Below are 15,868 nucleotides of genomic sequence, written 5' to 3'. Positions count from 1 at the left end.
TGTAATCATCTGCAGAACCAGCAGACGGAGCTCTATACAGGGTCAGTAGAAGAGCAATAAGAGTGTATTTTCTGAGGCCTTCTCTCTGCCTGATTCCTCCTTCACCAATCACATTTAAATGTCTAAGGCATGCTTTAGATCTGATTGTTGACGATGGGAGAATTCTATTTGTGAAAGGTAACGTGTGTGTTCCAGCATTTACAGTAAATGTGTTCCAGGATCACCAGATTACCCAAAATGGCATTAAGGGGTGTGTGTGTGTGGGGGGGGGCTGGGTGCAGTATAGCAATGTTTGCAAAGGCTAAGGTTATACTTCCTGTATATTATGCATCTGAAAGATAATGTTTTAAATTATATGAGCACTACAAAAATTATCGTACTCACGTTGTACAGGTGGTCTTTGGAGGCCGTTCTGTGAAAGAAACGTTGTAGTAAATTTTATCCAGATGTAAAGGGAATAGGAATCCTATTAGTACATCTCCTGGTAGGGTCATACCCTTAAGGCTTGGCGTTTCCAGGTGGCACCTCAGGTCAGCTGGATCATTGGAGTGAGAAGCCAGAATCAAGTAAGGCAGGACAAGGATCCAGATGGCTTTACGTAAACTCTCCATCTTGTTTTTATCAACTCAGCACTGAGACATGAGCACACCAGAACCATATTCTTTAGTTATGTCTTCTTCAACAATTTTTCTCTGACAATTATCAGGAAGCAGGAGAATTTTTTTTTTTTAAGATGTAGCAAAAGGTTTGGCAATATAGTGTGCAAAATGTTTTCTGCAAAGTTCAGTGACCCCTGGTAACCAGATTGAGATTGATTGTGATGACTTGCTGAATTTTGCAGAAATCTCTTGCAAATCACATTGCCTTGTTAATGAACTATGGTCACATTATTATTTTACTTGTGTGTTCTGCAGAAACAAATCCGACCATCTAAACCCCTGTACACACGGTCGGAGATTTTCCACAACCAAATCCGTCGGATCTTGTCCGTCGGATTTTGCCCGTCGGATCTTGTCCGAAACTGTTGCATACACACGGTCGGACTAAGTTGTCGAAAAATCCGATCATTCAGAACGTGATGAGGTAATTTAGTTACAATGGAACTACGTTCAGGCTAGTAGCCAATAGCTTTGATGTAGGAATTTGATCTGAGCATGCGTGGCACTTGGTCCGATCAAAATTCTCTACACATGATCGGAGTATGTCCGATCAAACCAGCTGGTCGGAAAATATTTCCAACAAGTTGGAAAATTGGGTCCGACAGATATTCCGACGGAATCAGTCCGATGCACACCACACAGTCGGATTATCCGACAACACGGTCCGATAGGACACATTCCGTCAGATTCTCCGACCTTGTGTACAAGGGCTAAGGCTAAAAATCTAGCTGGAATGTACAATATAAACTTGACAGAGATTTCCAAATATATCTTAATTTCTACTAAAGAGCTTGTATTTATACTGTTAGGTTTTTATTTATTTATGTATTTATTTATTTCATTATTTTTTCAGTTTTGTATGCATGTGTTTATTTATTTTTTTCCTGCTTATAATATGATGAACAAAACTCACGCAGTCCATCGTTTTGTGGCACCACATGGAATATATTGGTTGGTATACTCATAACTACCATTTCAGACACCCCAGTATATATTTCTAACATGATCAAATTCTTCCAGTTGGGTGGTAAGCTTAGAATAAAAGTTTATTCAAAGCATTAGCAGAAGCATATGAGCACCAAGCTATTCAGCACTAGAAGCACTGGATGAGTTGTTAAGGGTAGTTGTTGGGGCTTTTGCTGCCCCTCCATAGTGAACCGGTAAAAGACCCCATGGAACCTCTTAGCCCTTGTACACACGGTCGGAGATTCCGTCTGAATTTGTCCTATCGGACCGTTTTGTCGGATATTCCGACTGTGTGTGGTCTGCATCGGACTGTTTCTGTCGGAATATCCGTCGGACCAAATTTTCCAACTTGCCGGAAATATTTTCTGACAAAATGCTCCGATCGGACATACTCCAATCATGTGTAAAGAATTCCGATCGGAATTGCCGTGTGCCACGCATGCTCAGATCAAATTCCTACATCAAAGCTATTGGCTTCTAGCCTGAACGTAGTCCCATCGTAACGAAATTACGTCATCACGTTCTGAAAGATCGGATTTCCGACAACTTTGTCCGACCGTGTGTATGCAACTGTTTCGGACAAGATCCATCAGGCAAAATCCGACGGATTTGGTTGTCGGAATCTCTGACCGTGTGTACAAGGGCTAAGATGTTTACCAAAATGCTGGAAAATAGGCCAAATCCCACATTCCATTCTGCAGACCCATTATAGCTACTTTCAGTCCAAACACCCTACTACACAGATGAAGTACATATGGTCGGGTGCTCAACTGCTCATGTTGACTCATGTCCATAGCCAAAAGCACCTACAATGGGCACGTGAGCATCAGAACTGGACCACAGAGCAATGGAAGAAGGTGGCCTGGTCTGATGAATAAAAAATGATTTGAGGAACGCAACATTGAGTTTGAGGTGTTGACATGGCTTTCAAATGTTCTAGATCTCAAACCAATTGAGCATCGGTGGGATGAGTTGGAAAAACAAATCTGATCCATGGAGGCCCCTCCTCGCAACTTACAGAACTTAAAGTGTTACTAAACCCACAACAGTAAAATCAGTCTGTATATGCAGTAAATCATGTTTGTTATACTCACTGTAGAGCCTATGGGGTTAATCTTCTGCATTGTGTAAAAAGACTGTTTTTCCCTGTCTTTTCTGATCCTTCCTTCTAACACAGTCCCCAATACATCTCCAGATAGAACAGAAGTTAGGGGACAACCTGCACATGCTCAGTTTGGTGTGTATTGCTAGAGAGTGAGTTTTTTTTTTTCTTGGGCAAGTGCATGTGATCAGCATAGGGCCAATCATCACTGTTCAAACAGAGGGTCAGGGGTCCTGCAGCCTCATTAGACAGTCAGCAGTATGAAAACTCCTTCTACAAGCTTTAACCAGACCCTGATACAAGTCACAAGACTGCTATATAATGCTGAAAAGAAAAGGTATTTAGCAGTTTATATTTAATAAAACGATTGCATTTCCATGCTCTGTGTACTGTGGGAGACAAGCTATAGCGAATGTAAGGTCCTGGGTTTAGTAACACATTAAGCAACACATACAAACTGTGTCCCTCCACCATATAATGCAGAATGTGGGATTTTGAAGGAAGCAAGATATCAGAAACAACTTGCATTATATAAAACTACAGACCTTTATTCCTATTCACATGGAATATTCATAAAATCACAAATTATGCCAATGTACACATTGTATATATCATTTTCTTTGCATCTGCATATATACAAGAAACATAACCCCCAGGTAGCTCATAACCTTCTATTTGCCTGATTCGGTTATATCTATTTCTTAATATGCCATATGTTCTTGTAGATCTCCTAATGCAGATTTTGATAACTGTAAAATGCATTGAGAGGTTGTCTCACCTCTTCGCAGGTATTGGCTTGAAAACCAACTGATTGTACAATACCGACAAATAGATATACCAGTAACTGAAAAAGCAAACTAAAGGGTTATTAGAGAGATGGGGGTTATATTTCATATATATATATATATATATATATATATATATATATATATATATATATATATATATATATATATACATACACATACAGGTGTAAAAAAAGACAATATATGCAACAGCACTCATTGCCACAATTTATGATTCTATGAATATTCTAAGTGAATAGAAATAAAAGTCTGGCATTTTGTTTGATGTCATTTGGATTGTTTTGGGTACCTTGGTATTGTTAAAGACCAGCATTATGCATTATATGGTTATGACTACGCCCAGGGGTGTGGTACCTATATTCTGAGTCAGTCCAAGTGCTTAAAGTGATTCTAAACTCTATTTATTTATTTTTACATTAAAAATAACAAACATTTCATACTTACCTTCACTGTGCAGCTCGTTTTGCACAGAGTGACCCCGATGCTCCTGTTCTGGGGTCCCACGGCGGCACTGGTAGCTCCTCCCCCGTTCAGATAACCCCCTAGGAGAAGCACTCTCCCGGGGGGGCTACCTTGCGGTTACGGGTGCACTCCCGAGTTCAGCATTCACGTCCATAGACGCGAATGCCTGACTTGGACACGCCCCCGGAGCCTGCCTCATTGGATTTGATTGACAGCAGCGGGAGCCAATGGCTGCTCTGATATCAATCAATCCAATCAAGCTGGGACCCTGTGGAGAGAGGGACATTGTGGGAAATACGGGGCTCAAGTAAGTAAAATGGGGAGGCTGGGGGGCCAGTCACTGCCAGGTGTTTACAACCCCTTTAACTTTCGAACAAAAAAATTGACTATACATACATAGATTTGACAGTATATTTTAAGTTGATCACATCTATAGTTCTATTGATAAAAATAGTAAACTATATGTAAAGGAAACTAAATTTAGATATAGAGAGGAAAGGTTAATCCCCTTCCTAGTTTAATCAAACAAAAATACGGAAAAGAATACCAGACCAAAATCTGTTAAAAGAGTCCTAGATAATTTGAATTGTTAAAAAAAATCATATGAAAACAGCCAACGTGTTTCGGAGGCAACACCACGCATGACCTGTCCTCCATTGCTGCTCAGCAACTGCTGTCAGGTTGTTCCTCCATAAGAGGAGTTCAGGTTCTACTATAGATCTATAAGGGCACTGGTTTCTTCGAGTCCATTCAAGTTTAATCTTGTGTTAAACCCTAATGAAGGGGGAGTGGTGTTGCCCCCAAAACATGGATGTTTTTATATGTAATTTTTTATCAACAATTAAAATAAGTTTCTAGAGTTGTCATAAGAGCACAAGATGTGGGAAGTAGAGTAGAGTCCTGGAAGATTTACCTTTTATGTTAAATTCTTCCTGAAAACAAACTTCTTGGGCCTCATGTTCTCTACACTCATAGATGTATATCTGCAGAGTGACATTATCTAAGGCAGCCAATAGATGAGTCCCTTTTTTTTTGTTCAACTTGATTCCCGCATCCATACACTGAATGTAGATGGGGGGATCCTCCCCACTGAGCTATTGTATTCTGACAGATGGGAGACTTCCATGCTGTCAGAATACACTAATCAGTGTTGCAGGCTCTAGCCTGCAGCACTGATCAAGCAGGAAAAATCCAACAAGGCTGTTGTACAGAAGCCATTCAATTGATGACTTCTGAACAACCAAAGTGCCCATACATGGATCAGAATTCCAATCCATGCATCGCCAACTTAAGGCACTGACTGCTGATCTCACCAGATTTGGAGTGTGATTTGTTGATGCCACAACTGTGCTGTCAATTGTTCTTCCTGCTGGAGGGAAAGCTGTATTGGAGGACCTGCAATGCAAGGATCTCTCTGCTTCTGCTTCATTCAATCTGGAGTTCTGTGCTTCCTCCATCTCACCTGTCGCTGCTTGATCATGACTCCACCAGTGGTCAGATCACTAGTCAAAGGGGAGCCTTTGACCAGGGGATGAAGAGTCCTGCCTTTACCAAGACAGCTGCCTCGAAAAACAGATACAGTGCAAGGCATGGTAAAATACAAAGTTTTCTGTGCTTACCCTAAACACCTCAACCCAAGCTGCTGTATAAATATCTGAGAATAATCATGCTGCTAGCCGTTAAATATCTGTACTCCACCTGCATTGATAAATATATATACTTTGGGTGACTTGTAGTCGGATATACATCTAGATTCTATGCTGAATTTGGGTGTTAGAAAGACACCATCAGCCAGAGCACTGTTTTCTCCCCCTTTCCAGGGAATCAAGATGGTCATTGTTTTTTCTTTCTGAATAAATATCTCAATGATTTGAAAAAACTTTATATGCAACATACAGAACTACCCATAAAGGAAGTATATAAAAAAAGAATCATTTATAACGTAACAAATAATCTTTAGGGCTTGTTCACATGAGGTGCATGGGTACCCGCACTTGCAATCACGCAGATGTCATATTAGGACACCACAGCTCAATAGAAATTAATGGGACGCTAGCACGGGGATGCATGTAACACCTGTGCATCCCCATGCTGGGAAAAAACGAACCTGCACTAGGCCTGCAGTAAAACACCCCTTGTGAATGGGCACCTACAAATAAAAGGAAGTGCATTAAGTCAATATACCGTATTAGTGCATCAATAAATATATTTAAAAAATTTAATAAATTAATGACAAAAATGCTGTGCAAATTAATAAAGGTGCAAAAATCAATCAATACAGCAATGTTTGATGGATTATTGATGTATTGATTTGCACAACATTTTTTATTAATTATTTTAATGCTTTTCTATCTTTATTTATGCATCGATGTATTATCGCTTTTGTGCTCTTCCTTTAATATGTGTAGATTAGTTGTTACAATATAAATGTAATGCTAGTAATACTAGTTGTTACATGATTATTTTTTGATCACTAGTCCTCTGTTTGTCCTTTTGGGACAAAGCTTCCAGTTCCTATTTAATAATTTTAACACTTCTGAATTTGAAGATTCTATCTTGCCACCCAGAACGTATTGAGTAAGGAAAGATCTTTAGCTAAACATTCTGACATTGAATAAAATATATAGGTACAGTAGACTCATCTTTAAGGGTTCTTTTTTCTGAGCTGATCAAAATAAAAGCACAAACAGTTATATATATATATATATATATATATATATATATATATATATATATATATATATATAGACAATTATTTTTAATATTTATAACTCGTAAATATAGAAATCAAAGTTCAATGTCAAGAATATTTTGCTCTTTGTTTACCTTTAATCTGCTGTGTTATTATGCATAGAATTGTTTTCTATTTTTGAAGATATCTGCAGATTTTATTTTCTTGTGCCTGGTGGATGATGGATAAATATTAACACCAAATGTGCTGCATTTATCTATAACCCTAAAGCAAATGTAAAGCAAATGTAAAGCAAAAAAAAAAAATATATATATATATATATCCTTATCCGTCATTACAGCAGTCTGGATTTTAAGAAATATTCAGTTGAATTAATTGCTTCATAAATGATCATAATTAAATGCAGTTCATTTGCAGTCTTTAGTGCCATCGACTAGTAAAAACAATTGAAAGATACTCATAAAAAAAAGGCTTTTGGCTGAAAACACTTTAAACAATTATTATATGATTTTTTATTGGTTTTATATACATACCAGTTTTCCTTTAGAGCCGGTTCACACTGCGGGCGATGCGAGGCGACACGACTCGCCTCGCCGCGCTCTCGCAAGTCGCCCCCGTTCTGTACAATGGAACCGTTCTGAGAGGAGCGACTCGAGTCGCTCCGACTCAGAAAAAAGGTTCCTGTACTACTTCTGGGCGACCTGGGGGCGACTTGCATTGACTTCTATACAGAAGTCCTCTGCAAGTTGCCGCTGAGGTCGTGGCAGGTCGCGGCGAGGCAAGTCGGTGTCGCCTCGCATCGCCTGCAGTGTGAACCGGCCCTTACTGGTAAACTCTGACAGAGAGGTTAGTGGTTAGCTTTATGCTACAAAAATAAATTAATTAATGAACTAATGAAAAAAATAGACAGATCAACAGATATCAAGGATAGCATAAAATGTGTTATTTAAAAAAAAAATGCTTAGAAGTAGGCAGCAGGACATAACAAGACTCAGCGATAATAAGTCTCAAATGTGTATTGGTGTCTTATTTATAGTAAAGCCAGTGATTGTATCTCAATTGCCTTTAAACTAACTTATTATTTTCTGTCATTTTTGCATCACATGACATTCAGCCTGCTCTATACACCAAGGGTTTGGCAGAAAACATTTTTTTTTCCCTCTTAGAAAATAATTGATGCTATCAGGATGAAAATTTCCCTAGTGAACAACTATAATCTGTAAATGTGAACAAGGTTTCCAGGCTCTGTACTCATAAGTTACAGATAGATAGATAGATAGATAGATAGATAGATAGATAGATAGATAGATAGATAGATAGATAGATACACAATAAAAAATATAACAAGAACCTGTTAGTAACTGGGATGAGCAATCTCCTATTGTCAGAAACCATGAATCAGACTGAGATAGAAGTACAGTTAAATCACACTTGTTTAATAATAAAAAAAAGGTAAACATAGTCAAAACATAGCCAGAGTTCAGGAACCGGAATGGATAGTCAGACAAGCCAAAATGTCAGGTAGCCAGAGAACAGTCGAGTAGAACAGAAAGCAGGATCTGGAGTCAAAAGGAATGTCAGCCAAGCAAGTCTTTAACAGGAACACAGGAGAGCCTCTCTAGAGATGTGACCAAGGTGAAGTGTCAGGGCTGGCTTAGCCCTTCCTTCTCTGGACTGGCTGCTCATCTGCCAGCTAATTGCCAGTTCTCATCTCTCTCCACAGTTACCAGCTGTTCCTGATCATGCTCATCTGACCTGCCTACTTAAAGCTGTCCAGCTCACTTCACCTCTGCCTTCGCCTTGGTCACATCACAAGAAACCATCTCCTGTTCTGTTTAATGACTGGCTTGCTGACATCCCTTTTGGCTCCTTATCCTGCTTGCTGTTGCTCTACTTGGATCCCTGACTTCTGGCCTGGCTGATTACCGATTTGGTTATTGAACTTTGGCCTGGCTGACTACTCTATCCAGTTACTGGACTCTGGCTATGCTTTGACTAAGCTTTTTCTATTTACCTTTTTATTTTTATTTAATAAACAAGTTTGATTTAATTGTACTTCTGTCTCCGTCTGATTCATGGTTTCGGACACAAAGGCAGAGATCATCTTAACTGGATGGCTTAAGTAGGCAGGCCTGACGAGCAGGATATCATCAACAGGTGAGTCACTGTGGAGAGATAGGAGCTGGTAATTAGCCGACAGCTGAGCGGCCAGCTCAGAGAAGGAAGGGCTGAGCCCAGCCCTGACACCTATATAGTTTGGTTTGTGCAAATTGGGCTTCAGAACTTCAAGTGCCCATTCAGAGACAATATGTTAATCTTACATTAGATGCAATGTGTTAACACAGTCCATTTGTGCAACTTATTGTCCTAAATTTCCGTGAAAAGGGGCAGTGTGTTTTGTGTCTGTCATTATGAGGCTTGCCTTGACCAGCAGAGATAATGACCATAAGATACCTTTTTTTCTCTGGGGTATTGGTGAATAAGAATTGATCAGTGGCACCATTGTTTGACATCAGCACAATGCAGAGACAAAGATTTCATAGGTGTGTCTTTCTAAGCTAGAGCCTTTGCCACTTTTTAATGTTTTTTTTCTTGTTTTCCGGTTTTGTTATTTTTAGTTTACCAGTTTGAAGCAGTAAATAACAGAGGAGGAGGAAGAAAATGCATCAAAAACACTGTCTGCATGCTGGCTGCTCTGACACTACACGACACTACATGCCTGGAGTTTGCATGTGTAGCCTTATGAGTTTATGTGAAATCTCCATTAATACCTGTACAACATTGTAATTAGAAATATATTTCCATTAGATTTAAATATATATTTAAAGTATTGAGTGTTTGTGTTGGTGTTACTGTAATTGGTTCAACTTCAAAGCTTGGCCTTTTGTTTTCCCTGATAACATCTCACCTGGGAAGTAAACAACAGCTTTTGTTGACTCATCCAATCAGGCTGTTCCCAATATACATTGACTAGGTACAGTGACCAATTAGGGAAAATTAGATTAGCCACACTACAGGAAGTAGGGGGGGATATAATGCTTTGTGAGCAAGCCAAGTCACTCGGGTGTGGGAGCACACGGCAGTCACCATGGGCTGACCTGAAGTTAACAGGTAATCTAACTCTGAACTTGCACCTTATATTGTATTGTAAATATGATTCTGTGAGTAATTTGTAAATATCATGTAAGCCAGGGGACCTACCGTATATTGTGATGTAAATACTGTCTGGTGTGTAATTTGTATATATTATGTAACCCTATAAATAAATGTGTATTGCTGATTGAACTATCTCTTTTGTACAAGATCTCTCAGATCTAGATATGTATATGTCCATACTACTACAATGATTGAGGGGTATGCACATAATCATAAATTGAGAGTCAACAAATGGCGACCGACGAAGGGACAGGAAAAATTGGTGGTCTCTTTCAGCAATATCTCAAGGGGTTGCAATATCTACAAAAGGCACACTATGAAAGGGTTTTTCATCTGAATGCTAAAAAGTAACATTGGGTGATCTAGGTGCTCAATATAGAAATGGGCTATAAAAAAATAGCTGTGTTGTACAGTGTGTAATCATTAGGAAGCCTACTGTTAGTATACTAAGGAACACATCATTTATGCTAAAAGCTAAATATATTATAGAATTTGTACATGAAGAGTCCAGATACATTAGAAGGAGATGAAAAGAGCTGTTGCCCAATGTTTATATGCATGAAGATTCAGTCTATGTAAAAAAAAAAAAAAGGTTTGAAAGATGTTTCCTGCAGTGGATGAAGTGCATGTAACAGGAATTGAGAGTACAGCACAAAAGATGGATAGGGAGGACAGACAGTCTTTAGAAAATGTGCTACTTGTAGCTAACAATATTGGCAAACTATTGCCAGGAGTGCACATAACATTTCATGCAGATAATGTCTTGCAACGATGTAAATTGCTGGGAGTTGCCAACTCCAGAGATCAGGTTAAAGTTTTACTATTAACAGTTAAATTAGACACATGGTCTTCCTTACCAGACCATGTTAAAGAAGGAAGAGCAGATTACAATGAAACTGTAGATGAACTGCTAAAAATATTATATCCCTTTGACCTAGGCTTAATAGCAGCGCTTAGAACAAAACAGGAAAATAATGAGAATCCACTTCTTTATGCAAACAGGCTATGGTCAGCTTACTACGTAGGCAAACGGAGGAATGTAAACAGAGAGGACCCAGAGTACAAAACCCTCCTAATATCTAATGCCCATCCAAAATTTAAAAGTCAATGTGGATTTTTTATAAATCCTCTTAAAGATTCATATCAAAGTATCATGGATTGTATGCACAATTATTTTCATGTAGCCAGAAGGTCTAATTCTGTGAAATCAAAGATTTATCACCAGCCTACAAACAAAAATACCTATTTAGCAAGCCACACTACAGGAGAATTGGCCACCTTTTCAAACAGAAAGAGACATCATTACAATTACAATGCCTCCAAAGATAAGATCTATAGGCATGGCTCCACAGTTACTAGTCAAAGGCAAATAGCCTCATGCTCCCCTTTGAATGTAAATACCATGGAAAGCGATCTCAGATTACAGCACAGGAGATCAGTTCTGAAAGAACTTACGTTAATAACCACAATTAAGTCTCTTGAAAATGAGATTGAGCTACTGAAGTCGCATATTCATAATTGGGAAAATACCAATAAAATAATGGAAACATCACAACATGTTCTTAAGGAAAAATATGAAGCATGCCATGCAGATGTGGTACAGTGTAATAAAGGACTGAAAGAAATAAAACAATCTTTTGATCAAATTGTTAAGACCCCACAGAAAACCGTCTATTCCATTCAAACAGAAAATACAGGAGGGAGGCCCAATCTATCTATATTATCTGCTAGGACTTCCTCTTACGGGGAACAAAACTTAAATATAAGCAATGTAGAAACAGTGAAAGAAGTACCAGATCTAATGTATCATTCAGATGTCTATGATCTGAGTAATTTATTTTCACCAGATCCAAGTGCGGATGTCAGTGTCTATTTACCAATGTACACATAAGAATGATGTATTTTTTATTTTTTTTTTATTTTTTTGTTTTGCTTTAAATAGGTTAAATAAATAAAAAGGGGGAAAGATTAATAACTGTCTTCTACAAAGTAATTTTTTTTCAGGTTTAAGTGAGTTCAGGGAAGTATATGTCCATACAAATTAGCTGTACATATGCGTAAATACACGCCTAACAAAGGTAAGGTATAACAGTCCATTGTCTTTGGTTTTTGTTTTTTCTCTCTTCCTCTCACTTTCCTTTGTATTCTCCCAGAGGCCAGAAACGCCTAACAATTCATTTGCAAATACCAAAGTGCTATCCAGGATGTATGGGATGCAATCGAAATGAATGTGTATGTGTGAGGGATGGAATGCATGGGTATGAACTGTCCATGTGTAAACAAAGATTATTTTTTTTTTCTCTTAGGGGGTATACTCAACATTGCTTTATGGCCATAAATAAGTGTGATCACACTAATGCGCATGCGTTGTACTGTTTATGATTATTTTATAATTTTTTTTTCATTGGAAATGAGCTCAATACTGGTACCAGTTTAAATTTATAATTTTTTTTTTACAAGTTCAAATGTACTTGCGAATAAATAACCTATGCACAAATATTAAATCTCAATCCTTATAACTATGAGGAACTGTAGGGATGTTGTGTATATCTTTGTTTTCTCCTTTCCTGTGGTTTAGAGTGAAGGTTCTTTCACTCTGACACTCGGAAACTACCACGATACATTACTTTGCACCTTGTGGCATCTTATGGATTCAGTAGGTCTTGTGTTTTGTTTTGTTTTTCCTTCCAAATTAACTCATGTGATGCTAATATGTGTGAAGGTTATAGATCTACATGTTGTCGTTTAGAATTTAAGTATTTACAAACCCTCCCAGTTTTTCCATATTTGGTCTGTCAAAGTATAGACTCATTACCTTGGCTGGAAGTCTGTTCCAAGCATCCACTACTATTGTAGACCATTATGAACCTCTCAGAGAGGTACAGTGAGGTGTTATTAATGATTTTTAAGTTTTGTATTTTAGGGTAATTGCCCAAACAAGGATGGATGATCGGACGCAGACGGGGCAAAGTATTGTGAAACACAGATGAGGACCTTAAAACAATTTTATGTTGGTTTTAAGGAGAAGCCTTGAATGGAATTAATTACAGTCAGGCCTTACTAAATTCTAACTTCTTTAGGGCGGTCTGTTTCAATAAACAGAGGTCCTGCTCTCTCTAATACAAATTTTTGTGGCCTGCTTGACTTGCAAATTGTTTTGCACTGAGAGTCAATTAATATGTTAATCACCACCGAGAGAGGGTGTTGCGCAATGTTTGAAAGCAGATTCAATCATTTTGTTTAACACAATTACAGATTCAAGGCTCTTTAACAAATTAAAGGTTGAGGCAGCATTCAATCTGAATAGTTTTTTTTTTCTTTATTGTTTTTTTTTCCTTCAACTTTTTCTCTTAAAGAAAACTATTTTTTTTTTTTCTTTACTTCCTATATCACCTTTTTTTAGTTTTTTTGGTGATTCTTCAGTTTGGCTTGCCTATGGTGAAATAAAAAAAAAAAAGAGGGGAGTATGGGGAACATTATATGCAGAACATTTAAAGCAATTACAAATGTTGATATAGAATATTAAAAGCTTCCCTTTAGCATTTTGGGGATGGGTCGAGTATCCAACAGTTTTTGTTTTTCTCTTATGACATTGGATAATTGTTTTATATAATTTTAGGTCATTGTAGCTATTATCATGACAATAGTAACATAAGGCTTTAGCAACAGCCATGTGACTAGTTTCTGTGTATATGTGACATACAATCCTCTCTACAGTTCTAATGTTGGGCAGTCATCAGATGTGGTCATTGATATTTTTTTTTTAATGTTCATTTCTTTCTTTTTGTGCCATAATAAGTTCAAAGAGCATTGCGTCAATATCATATAGATATACTGGGACTGGTGAGACTCATAGTGATTGGCAAATAGCAGGGAGTATAGTACATTTGTACTTAAGAGTATTTTATTTAGATTTTTCCAGAAGCCACTAGTGACTGGTGACATCACACCTATCTGTATTCTGAAATCCAGTCATGTTTGTCTGCGTAGGCGACACTGCCTAATCTGCAATGAGAACTCTTAAAGTGATGACCTCTTCCGTAGCCTGCTAAAGGCAGGGCTCGTGCAGTAGCTACACATGGTAGCCAAGGACGGTGCCCAATGTTTGGGACCAGCACTGAACATAGCTTCAGTAACAGGAGTTAGTGGTGAGTTGCGATGGCAACAAGAACCCCCTGCACACTTGAAGGGTCGTACGCAGACACACAGTGGTATACAGCAGAAGTTACTTGCAGGCATATGACCACGGAGGAAGAAAGATGGGGGATGGAAATCAGACACCTGGCTGACGGGCGTTACCAAATTGTTACAGATGTCACTGAGAAAGGGGTCGCAGTAGTATGTCGCAGTATATCTATGGTAATTCTAATAAAAGGTCCTAACTGCTCAGACTTACCAGACGAGCATTAATTTGAATGCATGTGTCTCAAATGTACTTGTGGTGTTCTTTCTCTACCTCTGTCCACATTAACAAAGTATAATCTTAGCCGGGAAAGCTGATCCAAAGGCCATTACTGTATGCGGTATCCAACGGGAATCACCATGGAAGGCTGTCCCAGAAGCAAGGGCAACATGACCAGATTGACATTTTTGACTTTCGCACTATTATTATTGGACGGTTGAGAACAAGGATCCTCATGTTTTTTTTTTATCCCTCTCGTGTTTTTTATTGTGTTTTGTATCCTATGATTTTTATTATGGACTTATTACATTCAGAACAAGTGAGGACTACCGATACTGGGATCCAGAAATGTGAACTGTAGAGATGGGGATTTTAAAAGTTTTTTTTCTTCTCAAAGAGTTTTATTTCATTTCAGAGGGCAAAGCCAAACGTTCAAAATATTAAAGAAGATTGCACATAAACCATTATTCTATGTGTGGCCGAGTCTCATATTCTAAACTGGCCACAAGGGGCCATCTGTAGCCTTATGAGTTTATGTGAAATCTCCATTAATACCTGTACAACATTGTAATTAGAAATATATTTCCATTAGATTTAAATATATATTTAAAGTATTGAGTGTTTGTGTTGGTGTTACTGTAATTGGTTCAACTTCAAAGCTTGGCCTTTTGTTTTCCCTGATAACATCTCACCTGGGAAGTAAACAACAGCTTTTGTTGACTCATCCAATCAGGCTGTTCCCAATATACATTGACTAGGTACAGTGACCAATTAGGGAAAATTAGATTAGCCACACTACAGGAAGTAGGGGGGGATATAATGCTTTGTGAGCAAGCCAAGTCACTCGGGTGTGGGAGCACACGGCAGTCACCATGGGCTGACCTGAAGTTAACAGGTAATCTAACTCTGAACTTGCACCTTATATTGTATTGTAAATATGATTCTGTGAGTAATTTGTAAATATCATGTAAGCCAGGGGACCTACCGTATATTGTGATGTAAATACTGTCTGGTGTGTAATTTGTATATATTATGTAACCCTATAAATAAATGTGTATTGCTGATTGAACTATCTCTTTTGTACAAGATCTCTCAGATCTAGATATGTATATGTCCATACTACTACAATGATTGAGGGGTATGCACATAATCATAAATTGAGAGTCAACACATGTTTGCCTGAGTGGGTTTCCTCCAGGTACCCCAGTTTCCTCCCATACTCCAAAGACATGTAGGTAGGCTAATTGACCCTAGTATATGAATGGGGACCTTGAATTGTGGGCTCCTTGATCATAGGGACTGATGTGAGTGTGCAATATACAGGGATAGGGCCAATTGACTCACTCAGGATGGACTGGTCTTTATTCAACCTTACTAACTATGAAACAAGGGTTTAAGCTGAGCTTGCTTAAACAAATAATTTTGTGATGTTTGAGTAGGAATTGCTCCACTATGACCCCCTAAAGGGGTCAGTTAGGTCATGTTTAACCACTTGCTTACTGGGCACTTAAACACCCTTCCTGACCAGACCAATTTTCAGCTTTTGGTGCTCTCACACTTTGAATGACAATTACTCAGTCATGCAACACTGTACCCAAATTAATTTTGTGTCCTTTTTTTCCC

At 38.3% G+C, this 15,868-nt stretch overlaps 1 protein-coding gene across 1 annotated transcript in view; it reads right to left on the bottom strand.

Moving 5' to 3' along the window:
* The window catches only part of LOC143961378 (extracellular calcium-sensing receptor-like), a 32,411-nt gene extending 31,429 nt beyond the window's left edge, over positions 1–982 (bottom strand). The window contains exon 1 of the mRNA XM_077470644.1: positions 385–982. Within this exon, the coding sequence (XP_077326770.1) occupies positions 385–611 (227 nt within the window). The 5' untranslated portion in view covers positions 612–982. The remainder of the gene's footprint in view (positions 1–384) is intronic.
* Between the last annotated feature and the right edge of the window lie 14,886 nt (positions 983–15,868).

This window comes from Lithobates pipiens, unplaced genomic scaffold (genome assembly GCF_037356315.1).
Source record: "Lithobates pipiens isolate NorthernLeopardFrog02 unplaced genomic scaffold, aLitPip1_a1.2 Scaffold_8, whole genome shotgun sequence".
Classification (NCBI taxonomy): Eukaryota; Metazoa; Chordata; class Amphibia; order Anura; family Ranidae; genus Lithobates; species Lithobates pipiens.
Note: the sequence above shows the minus strand (reverse complement) of the source record. Positions and strands in the feature narration are given on the sequence as shown.